Source organism: Crocodylus porosus, unplaced genomic scaffold, assembly GCF_001723895.1.
Source record: "Crocodylus porosus isolate Cpor-Errol unplaced genomic scaffold, CroPor_comp1, whole genome shotgun sequence".
In the NCBI taxonomy this organism is placed as follows: domain Eukaryota; kingdom Metazoa; phylum Chordata; order Crocodylia; family Crocodylidae; genus Crocodylus; species Crocodylus porosus.
The window spans coordinates 14,300,670-14,320,260 of NW_017728921.1; the positions used below are offsets into that span (position 1 = coordinate 14,300,670).

The window sequence follows — 19,591 nt, forward strand, 5'->3', positions numbered from 1 at the left end:
AAATCACAGCCATGCCCCGCAACTGCAGGACCAGGCTGGGTCCCAGTACCAGGAGACCCACAGCTGGGACCCAGCATCTGCAGCTGTGGTACTCCCCACCCTGGCAGCGACAGGGCACTGCCAGGACCTAGAGTCCGCAGCTATGGGACTTCCAGCCCCAGCTGGGCATGGTGGACCCCTGCAGTTTGGAGCTCGGTCAGGTGACAGGACTCCCAACCACGGGAGAGACAAGCAAATTACAGCTGGGTACCAACCAGCTATATAAAGTTACACCTCAAAAAATGTATAACTTGGTAGCTGGTTGGACCTTTTTATGGATATTGGTACTTTGCATATGTAACCAGTATCAGTTAATTGTGCAATAAACCAGCTAATTGCACAATACCTGTAATGTGAAGACGGCGCCTTAGCAAAAGCTCTGTAAAAGCCAGGAGACAGACACCGTGTTGTAAATCACCTTTACGGTTACACACCAAACTTTATGGACAGGAATAGTGCATGCACTACACTGTATAATGTATATTGCTTTCCTGTGTTTTGTGCACTATCATTTGTAATCCTTTTCAAATTAAAAATAAATAAATAAAAATCTATGGTCTTTACTATAGACTGGAGGAAAGAGGGACAGGAGGAGAAACTAAAAGTGTGTGTTACACCATATTGAAGGAAAATGGTTTGGTTTCTATTGTGTACTTCAAACTGTCCTGAGAACTGGTACCAAAAGCCTAGTACAGAATTCTCTGCTATGTTATTCAGACATGTCTGAATCACCATGGAACCACCTTGCTTGGCAAGCCGCTCCAGAAAGGGGAAAACACGTAGGCCTCTAAGAAATATCTTTACAGAATAAACAAAGGGCATTATAACACAATCAACAGGAAGGTCTTAATGTAACACAATACGCTGGCTTAGGAGGTTTTAACTGCAACGGAAGTCACCAGTACTGAAAGCGAGCAAGAGCATACTGCAGACCAGAAAGATACCTTACGGTTAATCTGATGTCACAATTAATTTTAATTAGTTTAACATCACCGGGTGAACATAAGGAAGCTGAAAACACAATTCCCCACTATGCTTTCAACTTTTCAACCAATGTATTCCACATTCATTTCAGAAAGCTGGTAAAAGAAGTAAACTGCCTCCATTTTATAATCATCTTGCAAAGCACTGCACAGAAAGAAAGGAAAACTAAACACAGCAATCAACTGTATTCTTCATTATGGTCTAAATTTTGTTCAATGAAAATACAATGCGAAAAGCAGTCTTAGGTGTAGGAATTGTATAAACTGTTCGCCGTTTCCCCAAATTTTCTTTTTGTTTGTTTGCATATCTGGCATAAACTAGAATGAATACGTCTTCTATTTATTTTGCTTCTATTTATTTTATTTTGCCAGCTCCAGCTCCAACATAGAGCACATGGCAGTGGGAACCCTGACCCCAACCCAGAAGAGAGCAACAGCAGGGCCAGTAGAGACAGTAGATCTGTGGCAACAAGGGCAGGCAAAGCAACTGGATCTGTATCAGCTGTCACTCACCCTCCTACCACCCATCACCACATCTACCAGGGCCCAAGGGACCCAGATTCTGTAACAGGCCACTGTCACCCCAGCCACACACTCCATTTTTCAGGTGGTGGATAGAGAAGCTCAGCAGGCCAGGTCCAGCCTGAATGCTATATATTCAGCACCTCTGTTCTTAGGTATTTGTCTTGCTCTATTTTAAGAGCAAACATTTCAATAAAAATGGAGCATATTTTGCTCAGCTATTCATCAGATGTTTTTAAATTTTCATACTAATGCTTTTAAAGTTTAGCCACTGACTGAATTGGAAACATTAATAATCTAGGCTCCCTAATTAGCACTGCCTTTACATTGTATCTTCATTTACAATCCACTTACCTCAGGGCCAATTTTCCTAATTTAATTAACAGCACACACAAGAACTTGAGTAATGTCTATGTACAATTTATAAACTCCAGTTTGGCTTTATGAACCATCCAATTTGTATACCTTGTAGCCATCATTTACTTTTCCTTACCTTGCAATCCTTAGACTACATAGTAAAGCAGAGGGATGATGCACTAGTGCAATGCCTATAATTAAGTCGATCATTTAAGACTGTTAGATCTGGCAAGGCAAAATGAATCAGCAACTAATTTAGATAAAACCAGTTTTCACTAACTTCTCTGCAAAGAAAGTTTGGAGAAATGAAAGTCCCCTGGGAGAGGAAATAGAGAAATAAGTGCTGGGGCCTTTTAAAGCACAGAAACTGGATGGGCCAGAGACACAAAGGAGGGTTTGGAGCAGAAATGAGCAACAAAATGCAGCAGGCTTTTGGTGACAGGGGGAGAAACAAGCCAACAGATCAGCTAAAAGGGGAAGCAGCTGACTATAAAGGTCAGAAAGACTCCATATGTTGGAGGAAAAGTCACGAGCTTCAGGAAAAGGATCCTGAACAGCCCAGACCACTTTGACCAAGGCCCCAAATATACTCAAAAGCAGGAAGGAAACTGAGGCTGGCAATGGTAAATGAGTTTCTTATAATTTACCTAGGACTGTATATTTCCTGTGCCATCTAAAGTAAACAGGAATTGTATTAGAAATCTCATTTACAAAGACTCACTAGTCCCATTCACTAGCCTCAAGGCATAGACAGTGAGACTGCAGGGCCTCAGCTGTCAGAAGTGACAGAAGAGAATCTGTATCCCAAGAATGTCTCCAAACCCACAGGCAGTGCTTAGACTTGGCTGAGACACAGCATGGCTTAAAGCCAATGATCCAACATATGGGGGCCCTAAAACAGCAGCCTGGCAAGTGTTCGGAATAGACAGGTTTGACAAGGCTTTGACATACAGAAATAAGCAGTTTTGACTACGAAAACAAGCATCACTAGCAACTAGTAATGTACGTAGAAAAACTTATGTCCCATCAAAAGAGCGGCAAGCAAGATATTCTAGAGGGAGGGAGTTATATGCAAGCAGATATATCTGGCTGCACATAATTCCAGCTCACTGCAGTTAAACTACATCAGAGAAGAATTTGGTCAATACTTCTTTTTTTTAATCTATGACAAGGAATTTTTGCAGTTAGGATAGGAAATAAAAGGTTTTATGGTTGTGATGAATATTATATTCCATTTTAGTTTGTACATGCACCCCACACTCCCAAAGTTATTTGGGTAAATAAAATTACAAAACAAAACAAAAAAAAGCAACACTAGGCCAAATATCAATTTTAAATGATCTCTACCTGATGTCTAAAGCTCCCTTCTGTCACCTCTCCTTGTGCAGAGTCCTCAAATCTCCCCTGACAACTCCACACTTGTCAACTTCCTTCTTTTAGCAGTTATGACTACTGCCCTCTGCCCCTGCCATTCCCACACCATTCAGGTTTTGTACTCAACAAAGCAGAGAAGAAAGTCACTATGAAAAAGCAGAAAAAGCATGAGAGCTTTAGTCACTATAGTGTTTTCTTTCCAAACAAAAATGGACAGGGCTAAGAAGACAGTCTACTGTAATCTCAAGATAACAAATACATTACTATAAAAAAAAACAAACCAAAAAAACCATGAAGTGGTTGCTTCCCTTTTGGATGTCACAACATAAAAGAACAATACGAGCTGTTCTCAAAAAACCACTCCCAGCCGCTGAATCGCCAAGGTACATATAAAAAGGACAGATAAACATATTCAGCTTGTCTCTTTAGGCACACACTAACACGTTTAGCCAGTAAAGATGGCGGTTAAAAACAGACATACCAGTCTTGACTGTTAATGGCATCTCCATATCCTGGTGTATCGACTACTGTTAAACGGAGTTTTACTCCTCGCTCCTCTATTTCTACCGTAGAAGCTTCAATTTGAACTGTTCGCTCTATTTTCTCTATCAAAAAAATAATATTTCACATGTTAATATTTCCCTTGCCTGGGCCTGTGGCTGTCCATATATTGGATGATGGGGAAGCAAAAGAGATATTTAAAGTCTGCCGTGAGCTCTGCAAAACAGCATCCCTCAGAAAAAAAAAATAGACAAATAAACTAATAAAAGTGCAAACAAGCCTTCCAATTAACTGCTCTACCCAAGAGTATAATGAGCTCAGAAACCCTGATTCATCATTGAGGCAGATGCTATGATGCTCGTTTTTTAATCACATATTTTTACAACATCTGGAAGGTGTGCTAGCTCTTTAGACAGGTCGGTCTTTGTTCCAAAAAGTATATAATCTAGATTTAGATACAACAGTTAGGATGGACAAGTGGTAGAAGTGGGGGTTGCAATGAAAATCACAAGGTCAATTTAGCTGTCTGGACATCTTAAGGTTTCTTTAGTATAACAACACTTATTGGAGAAAACAATAGAAGGAAATTTCATGTAAAGGATAAAAACAAGAAAAAAGTGGCCTATACATCTTTGCCCGGAACAGATCTTTGATCCACAGGTGGCATGGGCGGGGGGGAAAAAAAAAAAAAAAAAAAAAAGAAGAAGAAACAAAAGGCGCTTCAAGGCCAAAAATCACTGTCTAAGGCTAAGTATAGAGGCTCAAAAAGCCCAAGGTTTTTCTAAGCTGCATAGCTTGAACCAATAACAAACTGAACTGACATGCAGTGTTTGGGTGGCCAAGACAGGCAGAAGCCACCCACCGCAGCCTGGCCAGCAGGGCTCCAGTTGGCTCAGCCCTGCCCCACCAGCCTCACACCTGTGAGAGGGGGTGGGGGAACTCACACACTCGGCCTGGCACAAGCCCCCCCAGTCAGAAGCTGCCCAGCAAGGAGGAAAGACCCCAATGGGGGGGGGTTCACTCCCCCATAGCCCAGTTCATCAGGCTGCCCCCACCTGTTAGAGATGGAGGTCAGGCACAGCCCCGCCCCCACCACTCTGGCAGGCTCTGGCCAGTGTGGAGAGGGAGCTTTTCACTCCCCTGCAGCCTGGCTCATCAGGCTGGGATCAGCTGAGCCCTGCCCCCTCACCAGCCCCCCACCTTCAAGAGGAGAGGGGAAACGCACCAGGCCGGCCCTACACTGGACATCCCAGCCAGGGTCTGCCTGTGCTGAGCTGGGATCAGATCGGCCCTGCCTGTAAGAGGAGCAGGGTGTGGAGGCAAGGGCACCAGCCCAGCCAGACACTGCCTGCCCCCAGCCAGACCAGCTCAGCCCTGCCACCTCCCCAGAACAGGGTGGAGCTGATCGCCATCTAGCTCATCAGGCTACAAGGGTATGAAAAGCTCCTGGTGGCATTTCCCACACACCCCAGACAAACCCCAGCTGGGCTGGTGCATCTGCCCCCCACGCTTCTCAGATGGGGGCTGGAGAGGGGGCAGGGCTGAGGTGATCCCAGCCAGAAAACCAGGCTCCAGGGGTTGCCCACCTCCTGGGCAAACCACAGCCGGGGGAGGGGGCAGTGATGGGCCAAGCCAATTCACTCCCCTCTTACTCTACCTCTCCTATTGGAGGTGAGGGGGAAGAGAACGGGACGGGGTTGGGCTGCAGGAGGAACAAAAAACCCCTGCTGGGGGCTTTCCCCCTGTGCTGGGCGAACCCCAGCTGGCAGGGAAGAGGGGAGCACCAGGACCAGGCCAGTGTGGTTTGCCACCCTGCCCCCCTCTCACAGACTGGGGAGGTGGGGCTGAGCTAATGCCAAACACACTTGCCCAGCTGCTGTAGAAGCAAAAAGCCCCCTCTGCTGGGGCTTTCCTTCCCCTTGTCCTGTATAGATAGGGGACTAGGGGTCCATTCCCTTGCTGGGCTGACAGGTGCTGGCAGGGAACAGAGGCTTTAGTCCCTTAGCTCTGCAATAGCTGGGGGAAAAGGTCAGCCCTGCCCTACTGGAGCAGACAGCACAGCCCAGGGCTGCAAAACATTCTGGGATGCTGGGGAGTTAAAATGAACTGGGAAGGGGTCTGGGACAGAAGTTCCATAAACTGGTTTGACCCAAGTCAGTTATGTCTGATAACTACATCCAACCAGGTTTATCTTAAACCGGTTTCAGCCATTTTGAAAGCGGTTTATGTGCACTGAACTTCTGTTCTGTTACAGGTTTAAACCAGTTTCAGATCACTTAAACTGGTTTATGTGCAACTTCTGTCCCTAGCCTAAATGGTGGAACAGTGACAGGAAGAATATGAAAGTTAATAAAGCTGGAATGGGTGTGCCTCAGTGAATTATCACAAGGAGTAAGAGAACACAATCATATTTACCTGCAGCTCCTGGAATATAACGTTCTGGATAAAGATCAGTCAGGAATAAACTGTTAATTAAGGTAGATTTTCCCAAGCCAGATTCACCTGCAAACCAAAATTCAGGTAAGGAAATGTATTCATTTATCCTTTTCCCCCTTGCCCCAATCCTCCTTTAAGCAACTCATCTACTACATGGAGTAAAAAATAGTTTGGTCACTGATGGTCCACCTTAGCTTTTAAGATAAAGACATCAAATATTCAGCCCAACAATGCTAAGAAAAACAGGAAAAACAAGCCTTTGATGTTTGCATAAATATACCGCATGAAACTGCTAAATTTAATCAAATAGATTACACGATGTAAGCTAAAAGGTCATATAAAGCATGTCTTTACCAACAGAAATAATGTAAAATAAAGGCTACCTATACATATGCTCAGAGGTGGGGATGGTGGGGACGGGTATTTTAATTAGAGTGGTTCCTGGACAGGCATTCTAAATTAAAACAGCTTAGTGTCACCTGTATTAAGCTCCCTGCATTTCAAAATAGCTGCAGGGGCACTTTAACTAAAGCTCATTTAACAAGGGTTAGTTAAAGTGCCCCTGCAGCCATTTTGAAATGTGGGGGGCTTAACACACACGATGCTGAGACAACACTAGAACGTTCTAATTGGAAGGTGTTGGAGCATGTCTACAGGCAGTCAAAATGACCAAGTTTTGAATAAAGGGGAAAGGTTTGCAGCCATGTTAAATTAAAAGAAACCATAACATTCCTATTTGCGTGTCTGCCAGCTTGAAGGTTTTCCAAGGCTAGAGATGGAAGTTGAAACAGTTTCTTATACTGAGGTTGTTGTATATGAATCTTATAAAGTTAAAGCAAGGCTTTGTAATGCTAAAAGTGAGGCCATTTCTTTGTTCTTTCACCTCCATTTCATAAAAGCAGACACAGCACTTACAAGACGACGTAAAAAAAAAAAAAAGAGTACTGTGTAAAAGTTACTGTATGAAAGTTACTGATAAAATATAAAACTAACTGAATCAACAAAAGAGTCTCATCAACAAGAAAACCTTAAAAGTCAAACATGATTTGTTTTTGTTGAATAAAGAAACATCTTAAAACAAAATATAGGAGACATGTAATTCACGAGAGTTAAACTTCAGTGTTCATGCCCACAGTGCCACTTGATTAGACAAAATAGTGATTTAATTAAAAACACAAACTAATCACAAACTAACACTTACACACTTAAAAAGTATAAAAAAATATTATACCTAGTAAGTGGAGTCCCTCTCTGTAGAAGTACCTCACTCAAGTGAATAAAAATTCTGTATTTAACTTTAAATACTTACTCTGCGTAATTATTGCCCCAGCCTAGAACTACACGCAACTTTAAGGGCGTAATTCGTAACAAGGTTAAGCACAGCTGGCAACCAGGTTTAAACTTAACATCTATGCAGAGTGACACAAAAGTCAAGACCCAAGGTATTATAACAGATTAATTCGTTTTTTTGTCTTTTGTCCTTTATTAGTTGAAAAATGCTCCAAAAATGAATGAAAGTCCTAGCACCACTTCAAAAGAGAAATGAAAAATGTATTGAAGTTAACAGTAGCCAGTTTGAACATTTACTAGAATACATGTTATAACGCCTATGGGACTGTATATTCAGACTATACATTCTGTGTTCCAAGAATCAATGACGGCCATTTTCAGTCTGGAAAACGGAGTCAAAGAGAAATTATGTGACTTTCTCTAACATGAAACAGTCAATCACAGTAGTGCCAGTAGAAGAGCCAGGAATGGAACACCGACCCGCTAGCTCTTGGTTACAAGATTTAACCACTAAAAGATTACTCTGTTTTAAACAACCTAGAAAACAAGATTACAAAACTAGATTACACTACTATAAAGTTATTTCCTTCCACATACCTGTTCTTAACTAATTAAGTAATAGCTACCACCTTCACCTGCATGATTATTTTACTACTTTAAGCCATTAAAGATGACACCTACCAACCACCATTAGAGTGAATTCAAAGCCTTTCTTTACAGACTTCCTGTGGACCTGGTTAGGCAGATTAGCAAATCCGACATAGCCTGCTGCATCAGAAAACTGACAAGGAAAACAAAAGTTAAATATAAGCCAAAAAAAACAGGAAAACTTAAATGTGATCCTATATCAAAACTGTGAAGATGTATACAAATAGCATAAAGAAAGATAGTCAAGCACTTATCTGCTAGCTCTGCTAGGCAGACCTTGGCATATCCCCTTCCTCCCGTAGTCTGGCAGTCCCAAATTCCCTTAGTGCTCTGGGAAATGCTGCCAGCTCTCCTTGGACAACGTGGTCTGCACGTCCCCAAGAAATAGATGATCTACTCAGGTCCCTTCCGACCCTAGAAACTATGAACTATGAACACACAGTGGTTAAACAGTACCACAATGCATCACAGCTAGCCCTGTTTGTTACCAAGTGAGAACTCATTTCAGCAGTCAAGTTTGTTAAACTGTTAATATGAATGATTAGCTCAGTAGTCACCAACCGGTAGATCACAACTGACTGGTCAATCATGGAGCCTCTGACAGTCAGTCAATCTTAGTCTCAGTCCTAGGGCTACCATGCATCCGGGTTTTCCCAGACATCTTCTTTTTTGGACCCTGTCCTCATGTTCAGGCAGGTTTTTGAAATGCGAATGAATGTCTGGGTTTTTGCTTTGCCTCTGCTTTCCTGGGTTGGCTGCTTCCAGCTGCGAGCAGCGGGCAAGGTGATTGGTTGTCATGGATCACGTGGCCTGCACGCAAGCCCTGGCAAACTCCCAGGTAAAAGACAGAGCGAGAGCGCTGCGTGGATAGCAGGGCTCAGGGGGGCAGGGGCTTAGGAGTGAGGGGCAGAGGCTAGGCACGGGCATATCACTGCCCCCCCACTCATGAGATACCCCTCCCCTTCTCCTTCTCCCACCCCCTGCCCACAGGTGTCCTCTTTTTTGGTACTGGAAATATGGTAACCCTAATTCTACATTTTCTTTGCAGTAGATCCTGAGTTGCATTTTAATTCAAAAAGTGATCTTGCGCTTAAAAAGGTTGGAGACCATGGATTTAGATTCAGGAGTTCAACAAAAAGCTATTTAAAAAGTCAAATTCTAATTATGGAAACATCTCTTTACCTTTACTTTTTCACCCGACTGAGACATGTTCTGTCACCACAAATTTCAGACCCTGAAAAACAAAATGCAGAAGACTTCAGTTCATAGTGATTTAGGTCAGATTCATTACCATTTTGTATACACAGCCAGAATGTAACTTCTACCACACTTTTACGCTAATATACCAAAAGGAAAAGGGATTCTTAGCATACGGTTAGTGAACTGCTTTGTATTTGATCCTGTAGTTTTAGTCACTCAGCTTGTGAAAAAGAGAACAGTTTATCAAGCAAAGCTTCCCTAATAAAAGGATTCCACTTATCCAAGTAAAGGATTTGTCTTCTGATAATTCTCACCATTACAAGATGTCAACGCACAGCTTAAAATACCACCGTTCAAAGAAACCTCGGTTAACTGCCATCTATGCAAATGAACAAATTTTAGTTTGCTATGGTTCTACAGTTCTCTCATTAAACCAGACACCCCAATGCCCTGCATCTCCTAACTCTATGTACAACATCATTTCCTTCTCTTATTCTTTTTACTCTTCCCACAAATAAAAACAATGTATTCCCTGCCTCTTGCAGGCAATTCGCATGCAGCTGAATGCATTTGATCAAGCTTCCAAAAACATATATAAACACAAACTTTTGATCCAAAACCATTTATGAAGGTTTTTTTTTTCCAGAAAACCAGAAGGCCCAAAGGCTTGAGTGAAACATTAAAAGTAAATTAACTTAATAAAATAAACACAAGTTCTCTCTCTAAACATTAAGGCTACTCTGAGACCACAGTAAACATGGCAGAGCCTAGGATGTAGCTAAAATCCAGCAGATACTAAAATTCACAACAACCTTAATGTCCATATCAAAAAAAATATTTTGACTTCAAGTCCAGATGCCTATCTGGATGAGTTATGCAGTTTGGTAGCCTCACAAGGCTCCATGCTTGAAGATATTAACTGTGTGTTACATTCATTAGTGGCTGGGTAAGTGTGGTGCCATTGTATTGAGAGCAGCTATAGAACACAGAGGAAATGGAAAGGGGGAAGGATACTTCACAGCTTGACTTGTTGACAAGATGGCTTTTGGCCTGGACAGAAAGGAAGTGACCTATACAGACACCTGTGCTCTCAGAATACAGATGCTTTCCTGTTGCTCAGTGAAAGCCAATTTAACCAGCAGGATACGGTACAAGTTTTTAAATGCAACTGGTCAGCCAAAGCTGAGCATTTTCAGAGCTAGGAAACAACAAAGCAGGCAAACCCCAAGTTAAACATATTTGCAATGTAATATTTAGCAGAAAAGATCTTCAATTTATATGATTTTAAGTTGGCCCAGAAGCAGACATTTCAAATCCTCCGCAGGCTATGTATAACAATACTGGAGTCAACTGCACTACCAGGTCAAATGAGGGTCATCTCTCCTCCAACCAGTTCCCTATATCTCCAGTTTATCCGTAAAGAAATGGAAACTTGATTGGGGGGAAAAAAATCTTGTTTCTAGGAATCTTCTGGCCTTCAGTAACTAGGCATTCCCCAAGGAGCATTTCCCAGGCTGTTTACAGTGTGGTCTTGAAAAAGGTGAGACTGTTTTTGTGACCCAACAAGCCATATTAGAAGTTCATTTGGGCTTCCAGCCAATCTGCAAGCATTATGGGCTCTTATTGGTGGCTCAATAAAGATTTCATTCCCTAGTCACAACTTATGGGTGTAACTCTTCATTTATCCAAGTTCTGTTTCAACATTTGGAAATATGTGTTGTCACCTTTGCCTAGAGAGCCAACAACGATGCATGAGTTAAGAGAGCAAGACCACCACCACAGAAATCATAGAAATCAAGGGCTGGAAGGAATCTTGAAAGATCGAGTCCAACCCCACTACTCTGGGCAGGAATACTGCTGAGATCAAATGCACAGACACCTCGCTGGGATCAGTCTCCTCTTGAAGACTTCCAAGGTTGGTTGCCAGAAACATTTTAATAACAACCAAAGTCACTTCTCTGGAAAGCAGATGAGCCAAAATTATTAATGCCTCTTTTCACATACATCTGACTGACAGAAACAATCCCAGGACCTCTCAGTTAACCACACTCTGAAAAACCAGTAACCTTTCTAATGACAGCTCACAGTGGTGTTCTTCCTTTTCCTACCTTTCCAGAGCCCACAGAAATTCCCCAAGCCTGAGATTATAATTCTTTGGTCTAGAAGTCTTTACACTTCCAGGAACCAACAGTAGATTAGACAGTAGTTTTAATTACTGACTGTCAGGTCAAATGCAGCCAACCTTTGTAATGACTGAAAGACCAATAGAGCAAGATTATGTGAAATGACCGTTTTGCCCTGGAATGAGACTGCCAGTCATGTCACAAAAGCCAGCAAAGGCAGGGTAGATTTGCACCTTATAGATTAACTAAATCAGAGGTGTATAGCATGAGCTTTCATGAGCCCAAGCTTGCTTCATCAGATGCTGTAAAAGGACAGGCACAGAGCCCTGTGTCAAAGAGAAAGGGAGACTTAAATGCAAAACAGGGAAAGGGCGGAGGGAGGGACCAGTGGTAATGGGAGAGGCAAACAATAAACCCACAGGGACAAAAAAGGATATGAAAACTAATCCAGGTGATGGGAAAGAATCTGTAGTCCCTTATGAGACTATACTTAACACAATCCAGTCTGTGGATGATTTCTCATTCCACAATTTTACATTCAAGCTCATTCTTTAAACTGGGTTGTTTAAGAACAGCTACTCTGAGGTCAGCAATGGACTATCTAGGGAGGCTAAAACGTTCTGCCACAGGTTTGTGCCTCTTTCTGGCACTGCTACCAGATCAGTGTTCATTCGTTCTTCCACACAGGGACTGCCTCATCTATCCTGTGTTGACAGCAGAAGGACACTGTAGAAGCAGGTGATGGCGTATGATGCGGGTAGAGGTACATGTGAACTCAGATTTATAATCTGCCATCTGGTCCGGTGACAACATGGTCTGTACTGATGAGAGGGCACAGCTTGCAACTGCGTTGAATGTAGAGCCTGATGCCTCGCTAAGAATAGGAGTTAGGTAGTCTTCTGCTTGAGAAAAATTGTTTGAGGTTGGTGGGACAGATTTGTCCCGCATGGCTACCTTGAAGTGACTGCTCTTTCCCAGGAGGGGTTCAAGCTAGAGGGGCTGTAGGTGGCAACTGGACGGATTCTGTTGTCCTTCCCTTGGGGTTGATGTTGTAGGCGGTCAGAGAAAGGTCTGAGTCTAGCTTTGCTGGATTTGAGTGGCTACAGTTTCTGGGGCTGTAACATTATTTTGTACTGCAGTATCATAACTGTAGGAATCCCTACACTATATCCTTAAGGTACGTCTCCTGGTCAGTGGGATCAGAACAGATATGGATCTACTGGTGTGCTTAGGCTGAAAGCTGATGGCATGAAGGTAGCTGTGGCAGGTGGTGGGTTTCCAATACAATGTGGTGGTGATGTGGCCATTGGGAAATCTTCACCATGCATCCACTAAATGAATTTGCTGGGTGGAGTATTCCAGAGTTAGTTTGATGGATGAGTGGAGGTTGTTAAAGTCTTGTTGACATTTCTACAGAAATTCCTTCCCATGTGTCCATATGACAAAAATATCAATGTATCTTAGATATATCAGGGGGATGAGAGGTCAGTTGTGGCAGAAACAGGCTTCAAGGCCTGTCATAAATATACTGCTATACTAGGGGGGCAATACATGTATGCAGGGCAGTGTCATTTGTTTGTAGGTATAGGGAGTCCCCAAATCTGGAAGTGTGTATGGGGATAAAATGGGAATGTGACAGAAACAAAAGCAGCATCCTCATCAGGGATAAATGTTCTTTATGACTTGTCACATCTCTGTATGCCAGTGTCCCCCCATGAAGATTGATTACATCAATGCTAGCTCATACAGTGGTAGCTGGAAGCTTATGAATGCAGCCCAGTTTCTTTAAGAATTCTGTGGTGTTTTTCAAAAAGCTGGCAGCTCCAGTAGCAGAGAGGCAACATAGCCAGAACTTCCTCCTATAAATCAGACATCCTTGGGTTGCCACGACTGTGGATGCCGGGCAGTAAGCAAAAGTTGCCAGGCCCAAGTTCCTGGGAGATGAAAGCACTAATTCTCTCTTGGGGTTCCAGAGGTAGCATTGTTCAAAGGTTATTTAATTCCTCTTAATTAAAAGTGAGTCTTCAGTCAGGAGATTGTAAGAAAAAAACCAGCAACCATAAAACTTGCACCCTTAGTAAGGGTTTAAACATAAAAGCACCTCCCTCCCTTCACTCAGAAACAATCCGTCTAGAGCACACTGGACACCACGCTGCTTCCAGTGCTCCATCTGCTGTAGATAAATGCAAGTTTTCAGGGCTGTCGTGCAGCCCGAACATTTACCAGCACTAAAATTCCTTCTTAGCTGCACTTATGTTTTGATCAAAAGGATACCTCTGTTTCAGTCACTGAAGAACAGAAACAGGATACCACGTACTCAGTGGGATATAGTTTCATAGTTTCTAGGGTCGGAAGGGACCTGAGCAGATCATCTAGTCCGACCCCCTGCCATGGCAGGAAAGAATACTGGGGTCAAACGACCCCAGCAAGATGTGCATCTATATATACTCCTATACATTACAATTATTTCCTTGTGCAATAAAGCAAACATTTAGAGACAGACAGACAGACAGACAGACAGAGACTACAACTCTGGAGCCAAGCTACCTCAGCCACTCAAAATTCAGCTATGCTGTACTTTCCATAGACCCTGCTGTATAACGAACATTTACCCCATACCCAACCCTGATCAGAAAGCTGTAATATTCAAGACTGCGGGGGAGCATGTCAGGTTAGTTATTACATACTACACAGTGGTGAACCTAAGACAGGAGAAGTAAAACAAGTTTCTATTCCTTTTCATGCTTGTGTAATCCCTCAAAAGAGTTTTATAATCATTTATCTTCTGTAAAATGAACATGCTTGCAATCAAGGATGTTTATTGAACAGTTAGGGTTTCCATTCAAATTATAAATCAACTAGTTTACAAAACCTATCATAACCAAATCTTAGAATGCTCTTTTGGTACCCCAACAAAATGCACTAAGGATGTGAAAAGATGAACAAATTACGTAGATTAAAATGGGGAAGGAAATGTTTTCCAATGGCAACTCTTCCATGCATCTGCTTTCCTCTGTCATAAGGGAAAGATACACAAGGACATTCACCCCTCAGTGAAACAACTACTTAATTACACTTTAGCTTCCTCTTACCACAGTACGGAGTAGACAGAGCAGACATACAAAGGCTAGTGGCTGACACACAGGGAGTCCCACTCTCCTTCTAACTCAGTCTAACGTATTGGTCTGTCCATGCCCTATGGCTAATAAGTCCAATAAATTATCGATTTGTAACAGGTTGCTTTATTCCATGCAGCTAGGGGTACACCGATATATCAGTTGGCTATCGGATCAGTTCTGACATAAGAAGAAATTATGCTATCAGCCATCGGCTTTTTTTGGTTGTTGTAGCCTATAATTACAGCCATGTGCCTGCCACCGGTCCATGCCCACAACAGACTACAGGTCCAGCCAGCAACGGGTGGGGTAGAGGGCGCCAGGGAGTGGTCACAAGGTACTGTGCTAAGCAACAAAGGGACTGCATGCAAGTGGGGTAAGGTGCCATGCAAGGGACATGCTGCGCCACCTGGCACCCTTGCAAAAGCAGCTTCTCCCTGGAGGCCAAGGGAGCTCAGCTGCAGAGGGCCTGCCAGCACTGTGGCAGCAGCATGCTCTGAAGGTCCAAACAAGCCTAGCACTGCTGTCTGCACGAGGGTCTGCCCCGCCACCTGGGACAGCAGCACAGGCTGTGGGAAGCAGGTAGGAGTCACGGGCAAGGGGGCAACGTACGTGGGAAGGCGGTCACCACCTTCCCGATTAAGGGCCAGGACAGGCAGGATGCACGTGTTTGTGCATTATACATGCAAAACAAACAAAAAAAGGAAGGTTTGTGTCAGTAGTTTGGAATGCCTTGCACTATTATTAAACACTGGTTATGTGATTGGTATCGGCCGACATGGTTAATCATAGGCTATCAGTATCGGCGCACTCCTACATGCAACATAATTTTAAATTAATTAAAGCAAGGGTGAAGTATTTATAATGTAAGTGTGCTAATACTTCACAATAACATGATTAATTTTAAGTTTATTTTCAACCTGAAAGCACAATACACACCTACAGGTATTTCTTCTCTTATTCTTTCATTAATAAAAACACTTGCAAAAAGATGAGGCTGTTTCAGTACAGACGCTGAAATCTTGAGAGTTCATAATGTTTCACCGAAAGTGTTTCCTGAACATTAAGCCATGACATAAGATGCATTCCCAAGTAATTACTGCCATGAATATTGTTTTGTTGAATGAGGCTAAAGGTTAAATGACTTCAACATTTGCTGTTACAGTACAATTCCAAGGAAATACATTGTCCACTCTGGCTTACCAGATGGGGCTGGAGGTGGGGAGGGGCAGAGAAGAATTTAGAAAGCAACTACACCATCAGCTTTTAGATCAGAATTCTTCATTTGAGTCTAGAAATCTACTGCCATTTGAATATTTAATGACTTTCCAATAATCATCAGTGGCAGCCTATACACCTGATAATGTGCAGTGCAAAGGAAAATGTTACTTCATGAATAATTCTGTTAAACAGATTGGTTGCAAACAAGGGCCAAACTGTAATAAGTGGGAATTACTAAATAATGACTAATGTCTGCATACATTCAGCTGAAAGAAGCATCAAAATAAGATGAAAAGCAAATAATTTAATCAAGAGAGAAACTGCATGGAAGCACTAGTTTGAATTTTCCTCATCATCTCAAGCATTATTAGATTAGTAAAGCAACCAGTAGAAAATGTTTCCACATGCGAAGGGAACTATAAAATATGTAAACCCAAAGTACTGTAAAATACACTTGAATTAATAAGACACATGAGCACTCTAACTCATGCTTTTAAGTTTTTCTTACATTAGGCAAATGTCCTATTTTCTACACTTCTGGCATAATGTATATAAATTAAATATGCTTTATTTTCATTTGGAAGAGCAAAATTATTTGGAAATAAATTCCTTTGTGCACAGGCATATTGAGCTACACTGCCTAAGTATTTTCTCCTCAGCTAGAACAATTTCTGAACTACACGTACTGTAAGAATACACGTTTGTAATCTTATGGGAATCCTACCTTAAACAATTCTGTGCTCTACAATACAGAAGACAAGGCAAATACAAATAGTTCCAGTTACAACCTCTTCCTACGCAAGCAGGGCCCTAAAACATGCACCGCTACCATCTTCTCCTAGGAAAAAAGCCATCCAGTTACAGAGAAAGAAAGAGGAAGGAAAACAAATAATTTCCTTTGCTCTTTTCAGGATGCAAGTAGTAAAATGCTTGCAGTGTATAACGCTAGGAAAATTCCATGTTAACTAGCAAAGAGAAAATAGTGTAGAAAATGCACAAAGAATACTACTTTAATCAGAATTATTGGGGAGGTGATCTCTTTTATTAGACCAACAAGATGCTTGCAAAAAAATTTCTTTTTTTGCAACTTTTCGGGCACATGTGCCCTTCCTCAGGTATAGGACAGTATAAAGATTGTAAAATTTCTCCCAGCTGGAAATTAAAATTCATATTTCCCAAGAGTGCTGAAAGGTGGTGTAGGCTGTAGCCGTGTTGGTCTAAGGACATAGGCAGACAAGGTTTTTTGCATGAATCTGATATCTTTTATTAGACCAACTTAAATACTTGAAAAACAATTATTAAGCAAGCTTTCGGGTTCAAAACCCTTTGTCAGGCTAGGGAAGTTTCAGCAGTTGGTGTTTGCTCTTCCTGGATGGAATGAGAAGTAAAGAAGCCAGAGGCTGGGCTGGGCTGGTCTGCATACAAGACAGGTAGTCAGTGAAAATGTAGATTGAGGAGTCAATGGGTAAGAGACAGGCTGTGGCAGGGGAGAAGAGAAGGGGGATGAACAGTGGAGAGTCGTATGTCAGGCAGGTTATAAGGCATCATAAATCCAATATCTATATTTAGTCCATGATTTTTAGTATCCAGGAGGTCAATGAAGTGGAGTTCATAGGCTTGTCTCTGGGAAGTATTTTGTAAGTTTCCTTTGAGGATCAGGACTGAGGGATTGGAGAGAGTGGTTTTCTTGTGAGAAATGTGCCCCCACAGGTAACTGGGTATTCCTGTCTTTGATAGATTTCCAGCATGCATTCATTCTGGTGTGCAGTTGTTGTTTGGTCTCTGCTACGTATTTTCCATCAGCGCATTTGGTGCATTGGATGAGGTGTATTACATTTTTGGAGGTGCAGCTGTAAGATCCAGGAATGCTGATGGCTCTGTTGTGGGGTGTAGCAATTGTTGGGGGTGGTGGAGAAGTGTTAGCAGGTTTTGTATTTCTTGTCATGGCATGGGCTGGATTCTTTTGGTGTGCTCTGGGCTTGAGGAAGTTTGCTTCTGGTGATGAGGTTAGTGAGGTTTGGGGCTCGTTTGAAGGCTAGGATGAATGGCTCTGGGAAGATCTTTTTAAGAATAGGGTCTCTTTCTAGTATGGGTTGCAATTGTTCGAGGATTTTCCATACAGGTTCAAGGGAGGGGTGATATGTCATAACCAGCGATGTGCAATTTGTGGGGGGTTTTCTTCTGTACTGCAGCAGTTCTTCACGTGGTATCCGGGTGGCTCTCTCAAATGTGCAATCTGTCTGTCTGGAGGAGTGTCCTTGTTGGGTGAAAGCCTTTTTAAGATTGGTGAGGCGGTAATCCCAGGCGTTCTCTTTGGTGCAAATTTGGTGGTATCTGAGGGTTTGGCTGTATATCACAGCTTTTTTTGTGTTTAGGGTGATTGCTGGTTCTGTACAGCTATGCATGTTGGTCTGTGGGTTTCTTGTATAACATGGTCTGTATTTTATCATTCTGGATACTGATCAGCATGTCTAAAAAGGAGATGTTGGTGCTGGAGTATTCTCGAGAAAGTCGGATGGAGGGATGGTGATTGCTGAATTTCTGATGGAACTCAATCAATCAGAGATTGTAGGTTTTCAGTCCAAATGATGAAGATGTCATCGATATCTCTTAAGTATAACAAGACTTCTTGAGGAAGTCTTCTTCCAGGTGGCTCATAAAAAGGCTGGCATACTGTGGGGCCATTTTGGTGGTGTAAGTAAGATCTCCTGGCTAGAAAAGTTCATTTTATACAAAATAGGCTCAGGTAAAAGTTGGAGCAATCTATTTACCTCAAAGTTGTCTAACGGCAAGCAGGATGTTGAATTATGCTTCTATCTTGTTATGATGGCTCATGTTTCACAGGAGAATGGGTGATAGAAGGCTCCCCTTTTTCATTTCCACCTGGGAGAAATTTCACAATCTTTCCACTCTCCTATGCCTGAGGAAAGTGTGCCCGGAAGCTTGCAAATAAAGACACTTTTTGCAACTATCTAGTTGGTCTAATAAAGGATATGACCTCCCCAAGAATTTTGATTAATTTTACCTGCAGAGCAACACAGCTACAACCTGTATCCCTAAAGAATACTATGGAGGTTTTAGATATTTTAAATCATCACTGGGTGTCCTGTGCCAGAGCCAAAGCTACAATAATCAACTCTTTAAACAGATCCAGGATGCTATTACATACCCAAAAATGGGTTCAGGTTGTAGAATTCACGAGGCTTCCTTACTGGATGCCTGCATGGTAACTTAAAAGGGTGCACCACTAGCGATTTTTGGGGCTGAATCCAACAGCCGATTTTTAAGGAGGCATATCAGCCAATACCAATCTGATTTCCGATACCAGCCCAGCAGCTTGGAGAGCTGTGTCCAGCTGGTAAGTTTAGCGTGGTTGAAGGGGAGAGGAGAGGTAAGGTGTGTGGGGGGCTGCAGATCAAGGTCCCCGCTGTGAGGGAGGAGCGGGGATGGGTCATGAGTGGGATGGGTGCAGGACAGAGCTGTGGCTCATCCAGGGGTGCTGGGGGGCAGGGGAAAAGAATCCTGCTTCTGCGCGCTGCTCGTCTGGGAGCTGCTGGTCCAGCACTCTCCCACTCAACCAGTGTTGCTCCCACTACTTGTCTGGGAGGCACTGGGGGGGGCGGTCCCCTGGATCTGTGCAGGGCTCTTCCCAGCCCACCCCACCCTGCACAGGTCTGGGGGCACATGCCTCCCTATGCCCTCACAGGCAAGCACCGGACCAGCAGCACACAGCAGCAGGAACAGATCCCCTCTCCCCCCACCCCCCAATGAGCCATGGCTT

The 19,591-nt window shown here is 42.9% G+C and overlaps 1 protein-coding gene across 1 annotated transcript in view; it reads right to left on the reverse strand.

Annotated features, from left to right (window-relative positions):
* LOC109312774 (septin-2) overlaps window positions 1–19,591 on the reverse strand; it is a 66,177-nt gene that overhangs the window by 40,578 nt on the left and 6,008 nt on the right. The window contains exons 2-5 of the mRNA XM_019539052.1: window positions 9,333–9,384; window positions 8,184–8,283; window positions 6,192–6,278; window positions 3,757–3,880 (exon numbers count right to left, since the gene is read on the reverse strand). Coding sequence (XP_019394597.1) covers window positions 3,757–3,880; window positions 6,192–6,278; window positions 8,184–8,283; window positions 9,333–9,359 — 338 coding nt within the window. The 5' untranslated portion in view covers window positions 9,360–9,384. The remainder of the gene's footprint in view (window positions 1–3,756; window positions 3,881–6,191; window positions 6,279–8,183; window positions 8,284–9,332; window positions 9,385–19,591) is intronic.